General features: G+C 43.0%; 1 protein-coding gene across 1 annotated transcript in view; it reads left to right on the forward strand.

Annotated features, from left to right (window-relative positions):
• LOC124621877 (AP-3 complex subunit beta-2) overlaps positions 1-17,555 on the forward strand; it is a 224,259-nt gene that overhangs the window by 43,886 nt on the left and 162,818 nt on the right. Inside the window, exon 4 of the mRNA XM_047147343.1 lies at positions 14,141-14,301. Coding sequence (XP_047003299.1) covers positions 14,141-14,301 — 161 coding nt within the window. The remainder of the gene's footprint in view (positions 1-14,140; positions 14,302-17,555) is intronic.

The following is a 17,555-nucleotide window of genomic DNA, read 5'->3' on the forward strand; positions in this document are numbered from 1 at the left end:
GAAAGTAGCAATGTCATCAGAAAATTGTATCACAGCTGTCCTTTCATCCTGAATTTTAATCCCACACTTGAAAATTTCTTTTATTTTTATTTTTTTATTGCTGTTCATAGACTGGCTTCAGCTGCCAGAGTGAGTGAGTGTGTGTGTGTGTGTGTGTGTGTGTGTGTGTGTGTGTGTGTGTGTGTGTGTGTGCGCGTGCGTGCGCGCGCGTGTTGTCTAATTTTGACTAAGACCTTGTTTGCTGAAAGCTTATTTTGTGATAAGCTTTTTGTTGTGCCTATCTGTGACTCAGCATCTCCACTATACGGTGAATAGCAACTATCCTTTTAATAACATTGTTACATTCCATCCAGTATTTTCCGTTGTTGGATTTTTTTCTTTTATTTCTGCCAATGCTTCTTCAATGTATAGATTGAACAGTAGGAGGGTGAAAGATTATATGCCTGATCTCTCATCCTTTTGACCTGAGCACTTTGTTTTTTATCTTCCATTCTTATTGTTCCCTCTTGGTTCTGGTACATGTTGTCTATTACTTGCCTTTCCCTATAACTTATTCCACTTTTTCTCAGAATTTTGAGCATCTTGCATCATTTTACATTGTAAATCATTCTTTCCAGATCAACAAATCATATGAATATGTCTTGATTTTCCTTAAGTCTTGCTTCCATTATCAATGCCAGAACTGCCTGCAGGTGCCTTCACCTTTCCAACAGCCAAACTCAATCAGCTGCTAGACCCCATTGGTGAAGCACTACTAGGAGACTAGTGAGTGACATATTTAGCATTTTCTGTTTATTTTCATACTGTAATTTTCAAGTTAATAGTAGTAGGATGGATAGGATGTGTGCTGGCTCTTTGCAGATGCAGGGGGAGCTGGCTGTGGTTTGCGAACAGCTGAAGATGCTTGTGGCCACAGTCAGCAATTTGCAGGCTATTGCCTTGGGGCTTCATGTTTCTTGGTTCACTCATGGGCTATGCTGTTGAGACACCTTTCAGTCACCCAGCATACGTAACTGTAACATGAGCAATTGGTCGCGTCACTCAAGGTGGAGAATCAATGTGGAGGTTGGCAATCTGGCCTTCCCTGTTTTCTTTGTGAGTGGACTGGTGGCCGTTCCTTCAGAAGGTCCGAGCAGGCGTCTGGGGTTGGAGGGTATACTAGTTATCGAGAACTCCAGTGTTAGGCACATTATGGAGTCCCATGAGGAAATATCATTCAAGGCTGGAAAGAATTCCAGTGTGCACTCGAATTGTTTGTGGGGAAAGCTCATCTGAGATTTGGAGAAGGGTGCAGCAGTCTGCATGTTTTTGCTCTTATTGACACCAGTGATGTGTGAGGGCATCCTCAATTCCAGGAGCAGATGGTGGAAGTGGTGAAGACTGCTGTCTCACTCGCATGCCCCACAGGGGCCCAATGCTCATTGGTGAGTATGTGCTTGGCTACCACAGGACCCCAGTCTTTGCAGCACTGCTTCCGCTTTCTGTGCTGCAAACTTACATTTCGACTGTGTCTTACTTCTTCAGACTTTCTGTGATATGGCCCTTTTTCATGCAGATCCAGCCTGGACTTAGTTCATGATCTTGGTCTGGATTTCCGGTTTCATTCTCGGCGCTATCTTCACCTTCCATTAATGATTGTGAGTCCCCATATTGGGTATGACCTGCTATCTTTTCTGAATTTTACAGAAATGCGTGTCATGTATTGAAGGTCACCCACTGTGGTGAATGCTTTGTTTCTCTGCCTTCCACCCTGGCAGCTTTCCTTCCTGTTGTTGTATGCCCAAAACGCAACACAGAGCCATCCCAGTTGGGTGGGGATTGTCAAGTGTCTGCACGGTAGTGGTCCACTGACCATGCAGGGGTCGCATTATTGGTGCCTGTGCTTTACACTCCCCATGTATGCCATGGAATGTGTGCCCTTCAGGACTGGGGCATGGGGGCTCCCGGATATATAATACGGGACAGGTAGTTATTGCTGTGGCTGGGTGGCACCGTAGGGAGAGCTGCCGTTCGGAGTGGCTGGCACCGTGGTGGATAGTTCAGCCATGAAGTGACTTAAACTTTCTACCACTGCTGGTCACACGGCACCAGCAGTCTCTTCATTTGGAAAGCCCTCGTATGTTGCAGTGAAGTAGGATCCTGTTATAACGTCAAGTTTAACAAATATATTTCTAGGACGACACAATACATGTAAGTCACAGAGCAAGTAGACAAAGTAAGACATGTGTACACAGTAACAGTCAAATCAGCACTGCGTCCAAGTCTAGTGACTGCTGGCTGGCTGCTTAGGTGGCGCGGCTGCTGCGTGGCTGGCAGACAGCGCCGCATGTAGAGGATGCGTGTAACTGCGCGGCAGCACTTTGAAAGATTGGCGAGTCACAACAGATCCCAATGTATTCCCTTCCCTGGCCACACTGTGGGAGGAATGCGGGACTAGACGACGAGGAGCAAAATCCTCCCACCAATACCTGTTATGTACCAGGACTGCTGGGGACACTGTTTTGGCCACAAAGTCTTTATTTTTAGTTGAGCACATTGAGGACAAATATGAAGTAGTTACAGCCAGCTCTAAGATGAAGAGCAGTTACCTCCTGATTAAAACATCATCTCCTGCCCAGTAACAGTAGCTGCCCTCTTGTGAAAAGTTGAGTACATTCCTGGGACTCTCAATCCCCTCAAGATTCTCAGTATGGTCCAGAGTGTTCATCTTTCACTGTGATCTGCTTTTGCAATATAATGATGAACTGCAGGCCAACTTAGAGTGATGGGGTGTACACTTCATCCGTCGTATCTGTTGGCGACCAAGGGAAAATGGAGTTGCTACCGGGGCCTTCATCCTGGCTTTCAAAGGTGATACATTGCCTGAGAAGGTTGAGTGTGATAGTCCACCACTGTGACATGAACCCTATGTTACCCCTCATGAGATGCTTCAGGTGTATGAAGTTCAGACATATGTCTTCCTGTTGCACCACTACCCGTTTCTGCAGGGATTGTGGACGCCCACTGCACGCAAATGTTTCTTGTTCCCCTCCCCCCATCTATGTAAACTGTGATGAGTTCCACTCTCACTTTCACCAGATTGCTCCATTTTTAAGTGAGAAAAGAAAATCCAAGAGTATAAGACCCTGGACCAGCTCACATATCAAGAGGCCAGAAAAATGTGAGGGTGTCTTAATCCTGTACAATTGACTCAATCACTACAGCCACAATGTCGTCACCTTCTCTATTGACAGTGCTTTCCTCTGTTGCACCTGCCTCCCAGGCTGTTGTGAACCCTTCTGGTGCTTCCACCACACCCAGTTCAAGAACATTGCCCCCATCCCCCCACCACCACCACACACACACACACACACACACACACACACACACACACACACCCAGAGGTATCTCATCCTCCTCTGGCTTCTCTAACTAGGAAGAGGTCCTGTGAGACTCTTCCATCTATGGTTCCTGCTGGTCATAGCCCGACACCAGCCAGTGGCTGAAGGAATCACAGGCTGCCAGCTGCCGGACTTCTTGTTCTTCCTCTGTAACTGAAACCAATTCAGGGAAACCTTCTCAGTCCTTTTCTTCTAATGAGAAGAAATCTTTGGGATCCCACTTTCAGAAGACAGTACCCTGGTGGACCCCAAAAATCGCTGTGGCCATTAAAGATCGGAGGCGGTCATAGGTGGCACCCTTTACTGGAGCGCCCCATTGCCTTTAAATGGCTCTGTGCCCGTGTCCGCTACATCATAAAATGGCAAAAGCAAGAATCCTGGGAACGGTTCATTTCCGCCATTGATCGCGTACCTCTCCATTACGGGTATGGGCAAAGATCAGACAGCTTTACAACTTCCAGTCCCCTGCAGGTGTTCCAAGTATTTTCATAGGTGGTGCCATTTATACTGATCCCAATACTGTTGCTGAACATTTTGCTGAGCATTAAGCTCGCACACCTACCTTTTGGCCTGTTAAACAGTGGATGGGGAAAATACACTTACCTTGCCTGCAGTAGGCATATAATGTTCCATACAGTGAATGGAAACTCTCTTGTGCCCTAGCCCATTCCCCTGATACAGCCCTAGTGCCAGACCGCATCCACATAATGTGTGTAAGAAAGAAATGTCAGTTTTGCTGTTCACTCAGAAAAAGACTGTTTCTTATCTTGGAATGCAAGCAAGAAAACGTACTAAATGTATGCTCTGTGGCAGCCGAAGTTACGGGTGCTCCCAATATTCTTATGGCTACATCTGCCAAGTCGAAGGTATCTCTCAAACCCCTCCACCATGACAGAGAGCCTGAAAATTTTATGCTTATCATCCATCCCTTCCCAAAGAAACTTTCTTGAGAATAAGCCTTCCTTGCCTCTGTAGTCAGCTAAACTTTCTCTTACTTTTAAGACATCCAAACCCATGTGCTGAGCACGATCACAATCAAAACCTGTGGCGTTTAAGTCTCTCAGATTTGGTCATTTTGAAATCTACAAAAAATGGTTTTGGCTTTGAAATCACAAAATTAGGTATGGACTCGTAAATTTTTTGTTTCCTGAATTATTTCTGTTATTTCTTCTTTCATGTCTGTATACTAAGCCTTGAGATAAGTTGTATACATTAGAAATCTTGACGGTAGCTTATATGCAGATCTCAATGTTTGTAAAAAGTCTATCCACAGTGGGTGTTCTACCAAACATAATGGGGATCTGCTAACAAAAACCACTGTAGCTAAGGATTGGTTCAGCATCTCTTTGGGGGGGGGATACGAATGATAATGGACCATTTAATAAAGGCACAATAAAGAATAAAAACTATAAACTTTTGCCACCTAAAAATTTTTAACTGCTTTTGAGAAATGGGATAAGCATAAACTACTACCGTACTTCTTCACCTTAATTCCAATCCCAAGTAACAGTTATTAACACCTTGAGGTACAGCCACTTAGGAAAATTTTGAGCCCAGAAAACCAGCTATTTATGCCATTCTTTAAATTATTACTGGCACATCTGTGCTTGATGTCTCTTAAAGGGCAATTCATAATAAAACACACCAAGCTTCAAGGTTTAGTTTTGACCTTGATTGCAGTTCTCTGACACATTACAAACTATGCAATGATGGTTACAGAATGTATAATTTTCAATCAAAAAAGAAAAGTGCGAGGTGTGGATTTCATCACATTCACACATAACTGGATTTTGTGTGGTAAAGTCTGAAGCATTCTGGCATGCAGGGAGATGTGTTACAGTCAGGGCAATACTACCTTGTTTCCTTCCTGCCTGCTTTGCCAGTTGACTGTTTTGTCTGCTCCAAACAAACCTTGCACACCCTTGTTGGTTGTTGCTTCTTCTCAGTTGCAGGAATTTTCTCAGGGAAGTGTTGTTCTACAAACTTATTGCTGATGGTTGCGCTAGAGACAGTTTCTTGAGCCACAGTTGAGCCTTTCTGGAATAGTCCTTCACCAATGTGACACAAAAAGGTGGAAAAATGACAGTTTTTCTTCTCATTAGGGTTTGTAGTCTCACGATACAGAACATAAGCATTTGTTACAGCCATTATGAACAAGTGAAAAAATAGTTTTTCCACCACTTCATTTGTTCCCTCTTGAAAGGGTAATAGGAGATCATCTGATCACTTTTATCAATCTCTGTTTTGTTTGTGTTATAATCAAGAATAGCATCCAGTTCTGACGTGATCTTGACACCATCCATTGTGTGAACAGAAATGTTAGAGGTTGTCATTTTGTGTTTAGAGGAAAGATATAAGACATCCCTCAATTGCCTTCCACTTGAAACAAATCAGATGGTTTCTCCTCATTGACACCGACTGATTCCTTCTGAGTTTCTTTAAAACATTTTCTTTTGGTAGTTCCTTTCGATTAGCCATAGATGTGCCTATAGCTTTAGTTTTATTTTGCTCTAAAAAATCAAAAACTGCTGGCGAACTGTAAAATCTGTCCGTATAAACAGTGTACCCGAGTATACCCGAGTGTACTTCGAATCCCAAAATGTAACCAGTCTTTAAATCACAAACAATAAACATTTTAATTCCTTACTTGTCTGCTTTATTTTTTATGTAGACGCGAAAGACCACTCATCCCCGAAATCCACACATGCTTCCACCAGTGGTGATGTTTTCATAGGGATAAAATGATTTCTTACATTCTCGTAAAGCCCGGTCCACACGCAAAGATCTGTGTGCGCAGACATCGGCGCAGATGTCTGTACATGCAAAAGATCGCTGCAAATGTGGTGTGTTCACACGACACAAACTCCAATCTAGTACTCGCCCGCCATCTGTCGGAGTAGAAAAGAAATCAGTGGCGAGCGACTACGCTCCCCGTAAACGTCAAAAATTTAATTCAGTTATTCTGAAATATAGAAATGGAGGAAGTTCTGTTGTGGTCTGTGTTCGCAACTTGTGTTGCAAAAAACATTCAGACCAACAGCAGGAAACAGAGAAAGCGGTCAAAATGGTGTAGACAGTGGCTGCTAAAGCGAAAGCAGTTTTCTCACGTAAATTTACTGCGAGATTTGCAGGGCGAACCTTAAGAAAGCCAAGCAGATCAAAATACTATAACGTTGGCTGGTATACTTGATCTACTCCTACACCAGATCTTCTAGATTTCTGAACTTTGGATAATTCTTTTCGGTAAACAGTTCGCAACGAATTTATTTTTTTATTACTGTTTCTCTGTTTGCCGAGGCGTCAACTGCACGCAATTTTTCAATTAGAGCATTGTATGGTGCTGTCTTTTTGTCTCGGTCACTATATTCTTTACTTTAATCTTCCACAAACATGGGTGGTTTCTACATATTTCAATGAATTCACTAACAAACTCTCGAGAACACTGAATTTTAATGCCCTGTGCGCACAAATTCAAACACTAGACTGAGCAAACAGCTGTTTCGCGCCAGATTTGCGGCGATCTCCTGTCCACACGCTCCAACTCGTCTGCGCAGATGTGGTTTGAACCCACAGATTTGAGAGGTTTCGCTCAAACCTCCAACTCCAACTTCCAGGTTTGCACACACCTCACGTTGGTGCAAATCTTCTGTCCACACGCAACAATCTGTCTGCGCAGATGTGATGTGCGCAGACAGATCGTTGCTTGTGGGCGGGCCTTAACAGATGATTGAGAAAAGGTCTGATTTTGTGCATAGCGTCATGATGTGGTTGATCTCTGGGAATTTAGGTAGAATTGTCATTCAAATGTAAATTTGCAAGTATGGCCTTGAACCTATTTCTGCTCATTGTAGATCCTGGGAAAGGGGTTGAAATAAAACTATTGACAGACCAGTAGTCTGCCAATTTTGGTATCTTCACGAGGCACAGATGAATAATTATAGCGAAAAACAAATACATTTCGTGAAGCTTCACTCCAACCCATGAATGCCAAACACTGTGTGGCTTTAGTTTGGAGCCTGCCTTCAGTTTATCATAAACACACTTTGTTCATCATAAACACACTTTGCATACCGTATTTACTCGAGTCTAAGCTGCACTCGAATCTAAGCCGCACCTGAAAAATGAGACTCGAAATCGAGGAAAAAAAATTTCCCGAATCTGAGCCGCACCTGAAATTTGAGACTCGAAATTCAAGGGGAGAGAAAAGTTTTAGGCCGCATCTCCAAATCGAAACAAAGTTGGTCCACTGTAATATGAGACAATTTAGGTCGAATGAATGACGATACAACTACAGTAGTTTGGTTCGAGTCGTAAGCTTAGCAATTAAGCTTTACCAGGTAGCCATTGCTATGCGTCAGGCGCTCCGTCCGTATTTATACGGGCAGCCTTCCTTTTTCACGTGCTTCATCTGGTTTGAATTGATTGCTTATTTTTCTTTGATCTGATAAGTGCCGTTTTCTTTGTTACAGGTGTTTACGTCACTCTACGCTGAAAATGCATTACTGTACTGTGTCATGCATCGTTTGTCGTACTCTGATACTGCGTGTTTACGGCCTGTCGCCGATCGCGGCATGGCTTGCTATTGTGCGCGCTACCGCCGCTTACAAATGAGAGAGAGAGAGAGAGAGAGAGAGAGAGAGAGAGAGAGAGAGAGAGAGGGGGGGGGGGGGGGGGGGAATCGTCTCATTAGCGAAACAATGGCAAGAGACTGCTACTTGTTGTTACTTACACTGCTGCTTTCATTGATAATGATCAACAAGAACCAAATAATAGACTGCGTGTGATAGATGATGTTCTGAACGAGAGTTTAGCGAAAATTTTTCTCCGTTTGAAAATCTTTGCAGGCGCCTCTTTAGTACATTACATTCTGCACAGAAATTAGAGTCATCTTAGATTTAAAAATCTAGTCAATTGCCTCGCTTCATTTCTGACTGTATCACTGTTTAGCATAAGAATAATACGAATATAAACATGACATGATATGTATATTCTTCCGCGTCTGCTGTTGTCTCACTCTAGTTTTGTGGTTTATTACGCAGACAGGATTTAAATGAGATAGCAGCAAACACGAAACAATACATGGCAAAATGTTTATATTCGTATTATTCTTATGGTGACGAGAATACTGCATGTGATTCACAATTTATAAAAGTTCCTATTAGCAACCATCTCTTCTCACAGATAGGAAGAAATTCAGAACGTAGAGTTGGCCATATTGACAAACATTCTAAACATTCTTGCCAGGTTTTCGTAGTACATTGAAATGCTGCCACATTCGAAGATGAACAACACGGAATTTGTATTTACTTCGTTGGATAATGTATGAAAATGCAGTGCTCGAAACTCGGCGCAGAGAAAAAAAGCTTGTCTTCCACCTTTTTTTTAAAATTTATTTACTGACGCAGAGGTTTTGGCGCCAGTATTTATCTTTGTGCCCACAAAGCATGCCTGTGTAGCGCTACATATATTCGACGGCAAAACTAAGTTGTGGCGGCACCCACCGACATTTTTAAGAACTTCCGCTTGCTTTGCACCCGATTCTAAGCCGCAGGCGGTTTTTTGGATTACAAAAACCGGAAAAAAAGTGCGGCTTATATTCGAGTAAATACGGTACCTGTTCGTTTCTGATTTTGTGTGCTTCATCATAGAATGTGGAAAGAAAGTAGACAACACATCAAGTGGAGTGGATCTTTCATCAACTGCAGCTCTTACTCCAGTTATGTCGGAGAACTGTGGCAAAGGAGGCTGTAGGTCCTCGAATCTCCAACCTAAATCAGTATCTGTTGATTTCGTTTGCAAAGACTGCTGTTTCTTCTGTAGTGGAGCAGAAGTCTGTGTTATAGCAGAAGAACATTGTCTCTTGCAAGTTGTTCAAAATTCAGTGTATTCGTCATCAGATTTGTCTGTAGTAAAAAAAAAAAAAAAAAAAAAAAAAAAAAAAAAAAAAAAAATATATATATGCAAGATGAAGACAAATAAAATTTAACTTATTCTGATTGCACTGCCAGTAACTGAAGCAATAGTACTAGAAACAACAATGTTACATCAGTCTGTAGCTTACCTGAATTTGAATCTTCTTCAGACTGTTCGCACTCAGATATTTCTTCTTCCAGTGCCTCTAAAATTTCTTGATCACTCGATAAACATTATAGCAGGATCACAGACAGCAATAAAACTGAACTGAACTGCATGTGAACATGACAATGCGAGCACACAAAGGCTCAGTCAGGCGCCAGAGTTCGCTACTGTTTCTTTCTAAGTAATTCTAGAACCTGACAACAGAGGGCAGCACATTCAAGGGACAGCCAGCCAGACGTCTATACAATGTTCTCACACGAAACGAGTTGTTTTCGAGCGACAGTAGGCTTGTATGACATTAAACATTGCAGCCTGAGCTGGACTCAGGCGTGGTCCATTGAGCGCAGTGCCGTGGCCCGAGCTACACTTGGGCTTGGTCGCCAGAGTGTTAAAAAAATAATCAATATATGACAGCTACACGCACAGTGTACAGAATTAAAATATTTCTATTCTAAAAGAGACACACTACATTGTAAACTGTTTTGAGTTTCGAAGGAGCAGTTGCAACCTAGACCTACTACTCCTAAAGGCGAGAATAGTTATTTGTCAAAGAAGTTAAGCTATATTCTGTTAGCATGAGGGATCAGTCAGAAAAACTAACCTGCTTTTGTTAACAAACTGTTGTTTTTACAAAACTATAACTAACCTACTTTTGTTTTTGTCGTATTTAAATGGTGGGAAATAATTAGGCTAGGAGAGGCTAATATATCTCTTTGATAGGATTAAGGAAAATCACTAGAGTTTCCAGTTTGGCTGTTGGTTTGTAATTTGCCTTCTTAATACAATGGAATACATACAACATTCTTACTGTTTAAAATCACAAAAAAATTTAGGCCTACAATATAATAGACTACAAAAACGACTACTATAAACCATCCATTCTCATATCAGAGAATAGTAGGCTTTAAATGATTTAATCTTACATTTGTCTGGTTAGCCATGTGATCCAAAAATGCAGTTATTCCTCTTGATGAACCTGGGCTGTAAATTGGTGTAGTTGCAGATCCCGAACTAGAAGAGTGTTCAGAGTAGGGGACTTGGCCAAGGCTTTAGTGGAGGTGGTGTTGATGACTTGAAAGGAGATGTAGCTGAACTTAAACCAGCCGAGGTTGAAAAAGCTTGGCCTTGGGTAGTTTTGCCTACATTTGAATGTGCATCCACTGACAGTGGCTGATTGATATCCTTTGTGGCTTGATGGTATAGGTATTGGTTTACTGACAGTGAGAAATTGTTTCAATCCTTCAGGGCATTTGATACATTTTTTATGTGCTTTTCCATTTTAACTGAATTACCTTGCTTGTATTCTTGAGTACAATACTTACAAACAACACCTTTTCCTTTAATATTAAAGAAGTCCCAAACTGCTCTTTTTTTCTTGACCATTTTGCAACAGTGAATGAAAGCACAACAATGAACAAAACAGAAAGCAGGCCTCCTCAAAGTAATTTGATTCACTTGTTGTTGTTGTTGTCTTCAGTCCTGAGACTGATTTGATGCAGCTCTCCATGCTTCCACTCTGCAAATACTTGACCCTTTTCACCATTATCTGCCTATTGGTGCATTTCACACTAGTCCTATTGACAGTTTTCCTTGCAGAAGCAGGGACTCTCCCTCTACAAATACGATGGAGCCATCTCCTGGTTGCTTACGCAATCGCTACTTGCCAATTCCCCGCCAATGTGTGGGATTGCCAGTTGGAATTCCTCTCACTTCCCTTTACCTTGATCTCCATCTCCACTCCCTGGAATGCACCCTATATATTTTCTCCCACACCCTCCCTTGGATGGTGCCTAGACCATCGGATAGGTCTTGGCCTATCCCAGGGTCCTAAGGCCTCTGTCGCCCCTGTGGTTCTGTGTGTCTTGTACATTCCATCGTTGCAAATTTTCAGGGTGCCACCATATTCTACACTGATGGTTCTAAGACAGTAGATAAGCTGGGATACGTTTTCATGTCTCCTACTGGCTTAGAACACCATTTAGTGACAGAGCCCTCCATTTTGTTTCTCAGGCCCCCTCACCAGTGTTTCAATTTGTACTGACTCAGTGAGCAGCCTGCAGGCTATCGATTGATGCTACTCTCATAACCTTTTGGTCTCTGCTATCCATGATCTTACTCTTCCCTTGGCCATGCCGCCTGCTCAGTTGTCTTTCTCTGGGTCCCAAGTCATGTGGGCATCCCAGGGAATGAAATGGCTGACTGTTTGGCTAGAGGACCAGATACGTCTCCCCCCCCCCCCCCCCCCCCCATTTCCTTTCATGATTGCAACTGCGGATATGCGGATTCTCTTTCAAATCTCTCTTTGCAAAGTGAATGACATCTGGTGCGCTACTGCTCACAATAATAAATTCTGCAGAATCAAGGAGACAACTGCAGTTTGGCACTCTTCCTTACGCTCCTCTCAGAAGAATTCCACTGTTTTATGCCGTCTATGCGTTGGTCATATCAGTGTGGTTGTGGAGCCAGACGGACGTATCCCAGATATTGGTGGAATGTCCCTTTCTTCTAGCCCTTTGTGCTACATATAGTCTTGCAGATTCCTTAATTTTAATGTTAGCAGATGATTCACAGATGGTTGAACTGGTCCTCAGTTTCCTCTGGGAAAGTGGTTTTTATTTCCAGATATAAGATTTTTTCTTACTCCTGGAGCAGGGGCAGGATGGTTGTGGTTGGGACCTCTCTTCATATTGTCTCAATCTGGAATCTTATGAACACTCCCCCATGGAAAGGCTGCTTTCCCCCCCCCCCCCCCCCCCCTTCATTATTCTATACACTACTGGCCATTATAATTGCTACACTATGAAGATGACGTTCTACAGACATGAAATTTAACTGACAGGAAGAAGATGCTGTGATATGCAAATGATTAGCTTTTCAGAGCATTCACACAAGGTTGGTCCCGGTGGCGACACCTACAACGTGCTGATATGAGGAAAGTTTCCAACCGATTTCTCATACACAAACAGCAGTTGACCTAGCGTTGCCTGGTGAAACATTGTTGTGATGCCTCATGTAAGGAGGAGAAATGCGTACCATCAAGTTTCCGACTTTGATAAAGGTTGGATTGTAGCCTGTCGCGATAGTGGTTTATTGTATCACGACATTGCTGCTTGCGTTGGTCGAGAGAGAGATCCAATTACTGTTAGCAGAATATGGAATCGGTGGTTCAGGAGGGTAATACGGAATGCCGTGCTGGATCCCAACGGCCTCGTATCACTGTCAGTCAAGATGACAGCATCTTATCCACATGGCTGTAACGGATTGTGCAGCCATGTCTCGATCCCTGAGCCAACAGATCGGGACATTTGCAAGACAGCAATCATCTGCATGAAACAGTTTCGACGACGTTTGCAGCAGCATGGACTATCAGCTCGGAGACCATGGCTGCGGTTACCCTTCATGCTACATCACAGACAGGAGCACCTGCGATAGTGTACTCAACGACGAACCTGGGTGCACGAATGGCAAAACGTCATTTTTTCAGATGAATCCAGGTTCTGTTTACAGCATCATGATGGTCGCATCCGTGTTTGGCGACATGACGGTGAGCGCACATTGGAAGCGTGTATTCGTCATCGCCATACTGGCACATCACCCGGCATGATGGTATGGGGTGCCATTGAATTACACGTCTCCGTCACCTCTTGTTCGCATTGACAGCACTTTGAACAGTGGACGTTACATTTCAGATTTGTTAAGACCTGTGGCTCCACCCTTCATTCGATCCCTGCGAAACCCTATATTTCAAGCAGATAATGCATGACTGCATGTTGCAGGTCCTGTACGGGCCTTTCTGGATACAGAAAATGTTAGACCTGCTGCCCTGGCCAGCACATTCTCCAGATCTCTCACCAATTGAAAACATCTGGTCAATGGTGGCCAAGCAACTGGCTCGTCACAATACGCTAGTCACTACTCTTGATGAACTGTGGTATCGTGTTGAAGCTGCATGGGCAGCTGTACCTGTACACGCCATCCAAGCTCTGTTTGACTCAATGCCAGGTGTATCAAGGCTGTTATTACTGCCAGAGGTGGTTGTTCTGGGTACTGATTTCTCAGGATTTATGCACCCAAATTGCGTGAAAATGTAATCACATGTCAGTTCTAGTATAATATACTTGTCCAATGAATACCCGTTTATCATCTGCAATTCTTCTTGGTGTAGCAATTGTAATGGCCAGTAGTGTACTTGCACAAGATAAATTGTTGTGAAGAGTGGCATCAAATCAGACTTCGAACTGAAGACTCCAACAACTAGCAACAAAAAGTATCGAGGTTATTGACTTCTACTACATCTCTTGGAAGTGTTTTATATGAAATGATATGAATAAGTAAAACATAAGTGAAAATAAAGGAAGACTATTTTACTAAGCAGCTTATTAACGCACATATCGTCCTCGGTATGAAATAATTAAGCAGAGCTGTCACCATGTTTGCACTTGTTTCAGAATAATGGTAGTTTCTTCTTCTCTAGAAATATGTGACATGCAACAATGACACAGAATTCTTTTACAATCTTCTGGCACACGTCATACTTAGGCAAAAAATGAAATGAGAGCATCTGTAGCCAACACATTCAGAAAACCACAGTTTCACATCCAGTTTAATTGGGGATCTTTGATTTTCCCACATAGCACATTTCCTTCAATATTTTCAGAAAATCAATACAGTTTCTGTTGTAGGATCCAAACCAGCTGATACGGGCCAGTGCACTGAGAGTGTTGTCAAGCATTAGAGTGCCAATGATTGTACCAATTGTTATGTTGGCAATAAAGGACTCTGCTTCAGATATGTCTCCATATGTAAGAAAGACTGCAGCTCATGCCATTCCCAAACTGTACAGGTAAATTAAAATTAAGAACTGGTAAATAATAGTCTGCAGTTAACATTTGCATATGAAACTGTGTGTAATGCATGCATAATACTAGACTTCTGTCTTCACTTTGCATTTCATTTTTTAATAATCACAGGTGTGCTAAAACCATACTATTCACCCATACTGAAGAATGAATGCTGCTGCTTTTGCGGTAATGTGTGTGTGTGTGTGTGTGTGTGTGTGTGTGTGTGTGTGTGTGTGTGTGTGTGTGTGTATATCTTTTTTACTACCATCCCTGTTAGTATTTGTAAGAACTGTTTGTGCATCATTAGAATAAGGGGGAAAATAATGTAGACATGAGAACAATGAATAATATTGACAAAGAGAAATGCAACCTGGAAGGACATATTGAAGAATCAGTGAGTTAATATGTCAGGGCATTGGAATATGATACTACCTAAGTTGCAGAAGGAGAAGAAACAATGTTGCTGCAGATTTTTTCAGCAACCTAGCTTTTTTAAGTTTGCTTCGAAAAAGTATTGTGTAACGACCCGTATTGTAATTATGGCTAATTTCTCACTGTAACTACATAAAAGTAGATTTTCTTGTTCAATACATTGTTTCTGTGAAGGAGTAGTAGTTCTCAGTTATCATAGTATACCACAATGGAAACTCCAGGATGGACTGTAACAATGTTACGAAAAGTTTCATATAATGAAGATGCTGTCACAGATAAGCACAACGAAAAGACTTTCGGAAAGCGAGATTTTGGCCAACAAGGCTTTTGCTGAAACTATACCACACATGCACATGCGCGAGAGCGTGCACACGCGCGCCCACACACACACACACACACACACACACACACACACACACAGACACACACACAGACACACACACCCATACATGACCACGATCTTTGGCAGCTGAAGCCAGACTGCAAGCAGCAGTGTATGATGCAAAAGGCAACCAGGTGGTGGTGGTGGTGGTGGTGGTGGTGGCTGGAAGGAAAGAGGAGGCTGGGGTGGGGGAGGGATATCAGGGTAGGAATGAGGGATGGTAAACTGCTGCTTGTGGGAGTGAGCAGAGACAATGTGGAGAGCGGGTGGGGCAGCTAGGTGCAGTTGTGAGGTTAGATGGAGGGCAGGGGAAGGGGGCAGGTAGTGGAAAAGGAGAGAAGTAAAAAGACTGGATGTGTCGGTGGAATAGAGGGCCATGTGGTGCTGGAACAGAGGACCATGTGATACTGTAATGGGAACAGGGAATGGGCTAGATGGTTAAGGACAATGACTAATGAAAGTTGAGGCCAGGAGAGTTACAGGAACTTTGGGTATATTGCAGGGAGAGTCCCCACCTGTGCAACCCCTTGCCTCATGGCTCATATCCCTGTAGTATACCAAGGTGTAAGACCCGTCTCATACATACTCCCACCACCACCTACTCCAGTCCGGTCACAAACATCACCTATCACATCAAAGGCAGGGTTACCTGTGAAACCAGTCATGTGATTTACAAGGTAAGCTGCAACCATTGTGCTGCGTTCTAGGTGGGCATGACAACCAACAAGCTGGCTGTCTGAATGAATGACCACAGTTTGACAAACTGTGACCAAGAAACAACTGGACCACCCTGTTGCTGAGCATGCCGCCCGACACAATGTTCTTCATTTCAAGGACTGTTTCACAGCTTGATGGGAGGATCCACTGGATGTCACCCACCAACACCAGCTTTTCTGAAGTGCACAGGTGGAACTCTTGCGGCAATATATCCTATGTTCCTGTAACCCACCTGGCCTCAACCTTTGTTAGTCATTGTCCTTAACCATATAGCCCATTCCCTGTTCCCATTCCAGCACCACATGGCCCTCTATTCCACCCACACATCCAGTCTTTGTACTTCTCTCCTTTTCTGCTACCTGCCCCTTTTCTCTGCCCTCCATCTAATTTCACAATTGCACCTAGCTGTCCTACTCTCACTCCACCTTGTTCCTGCATGCTTCCACAAGTAGCAGTTTACTGCCCCCCACCCATATCCTGCTATCCGTCCCTCTCTCCACCGCAGCCTCCTCCTTACCCAGCGTGGTTGCCTCTCCCATCATGTACTGCTGTTCATAATCTGGCTTTAGCTGCCATAGACTGTGGTCGTGTGTGAGAGTTGCATTTCCAAGTGCGCATGTGTCTGCGCACCTGTGTGTGTGTGTGTGTGTGTGTGTGTGTGTGTGTTTTCCATTTCCGACAAAGGCCTTGTTGGCTGAAAGCTCACTTTCTGGCAGTGTTTTTTCTGTCTATCTGTGACTTGGCATCTCCTCTATACGGTGAGTAGCAACCATCCTTTTCATAATATTATTGTCATAATGTACTGAAGCTGTTGTCTTAGTCAAGCATTTACCCTGGCATTTTTCATCTCGTGCTGCTTATAATGAAAGAACTGTCTCTATGCATGCTCAGAGTGATCATTTCCTTGCTTCCTTGATTGTCTTCCTCAATGTTTGTTTCTTGAGTCTTATTGTATTTGAAGACTGCATTGCATGACCCTGTCCCTTCAGGAGATTTTTTAGTTTGTTGTTGTTGTTGTTGTTGTTGTTGTTGTTGTCTTCAGTCCTGAGACTGGTTTGATGCAGCTCTCCATACTACTCTATCCTGTGCAAGCTTCTTCATCTCCCAGTACTTACTGCAACCTACATCCTTCTGAATCTGCTTAGTTTATTCATCTCTTGGTCTCCCTCTACGATTTTTACCCTCCACGCTGCCCTCCAATGCTAAATTTGTGATCCCTTGATGCCTCAGAACATGTCCTACCAACCAGTCCCTTCTTCTTGTCAAGTTGTGCCACAAACTCCTCTTCTCCCCAATTCTATTCAATACCTCCTCATTAGTTATTTGATCTACCCATCTAATCGTCAGCATTCTTCTGTTGCACCACATTTTGAAAGCTTCTATTCTCTTCTTGTCCAAACTATTTATCGTCTATGTTTCACTTCCATACATGGCTACACTCCATACAGATACTTTCAGAAACAACTTCCTGACACTTAAATCTATACTCGATGTTAACAAATTTCTCTTCTTCAGAAACGCTTTCCTTGCCATTGCCAGTCTACATTTTATATCCTCTCTACTTCGACCATCATCAGTTATTTTGCTCTCCAAATAGCAAAACTCCTTTACTATTTTAAGTGTCTCATTTCCTAATCTAATTCCCTCAGCATCACCTGAGTTAATTCGACTACATTCCATTATCCTCGTTTTGCTTTTGTTGATGTTCATCTTATATCCTCCTTT

Source organism: Schistocerca americana, chromosome 7, assembly GCF_021461395.2.
Source record: "Schistocerca americana isolate TAMUIC-IGC-003095 chromosome 7, iqSchAmer2.1, whole genome shotgun sequence".
Lineage (NCBI taxonomy): Eukaryota > Metazoa > Arthropoda > Insecta > Orthoptera > Acrididae > Schistocerca > Schistocerca americana.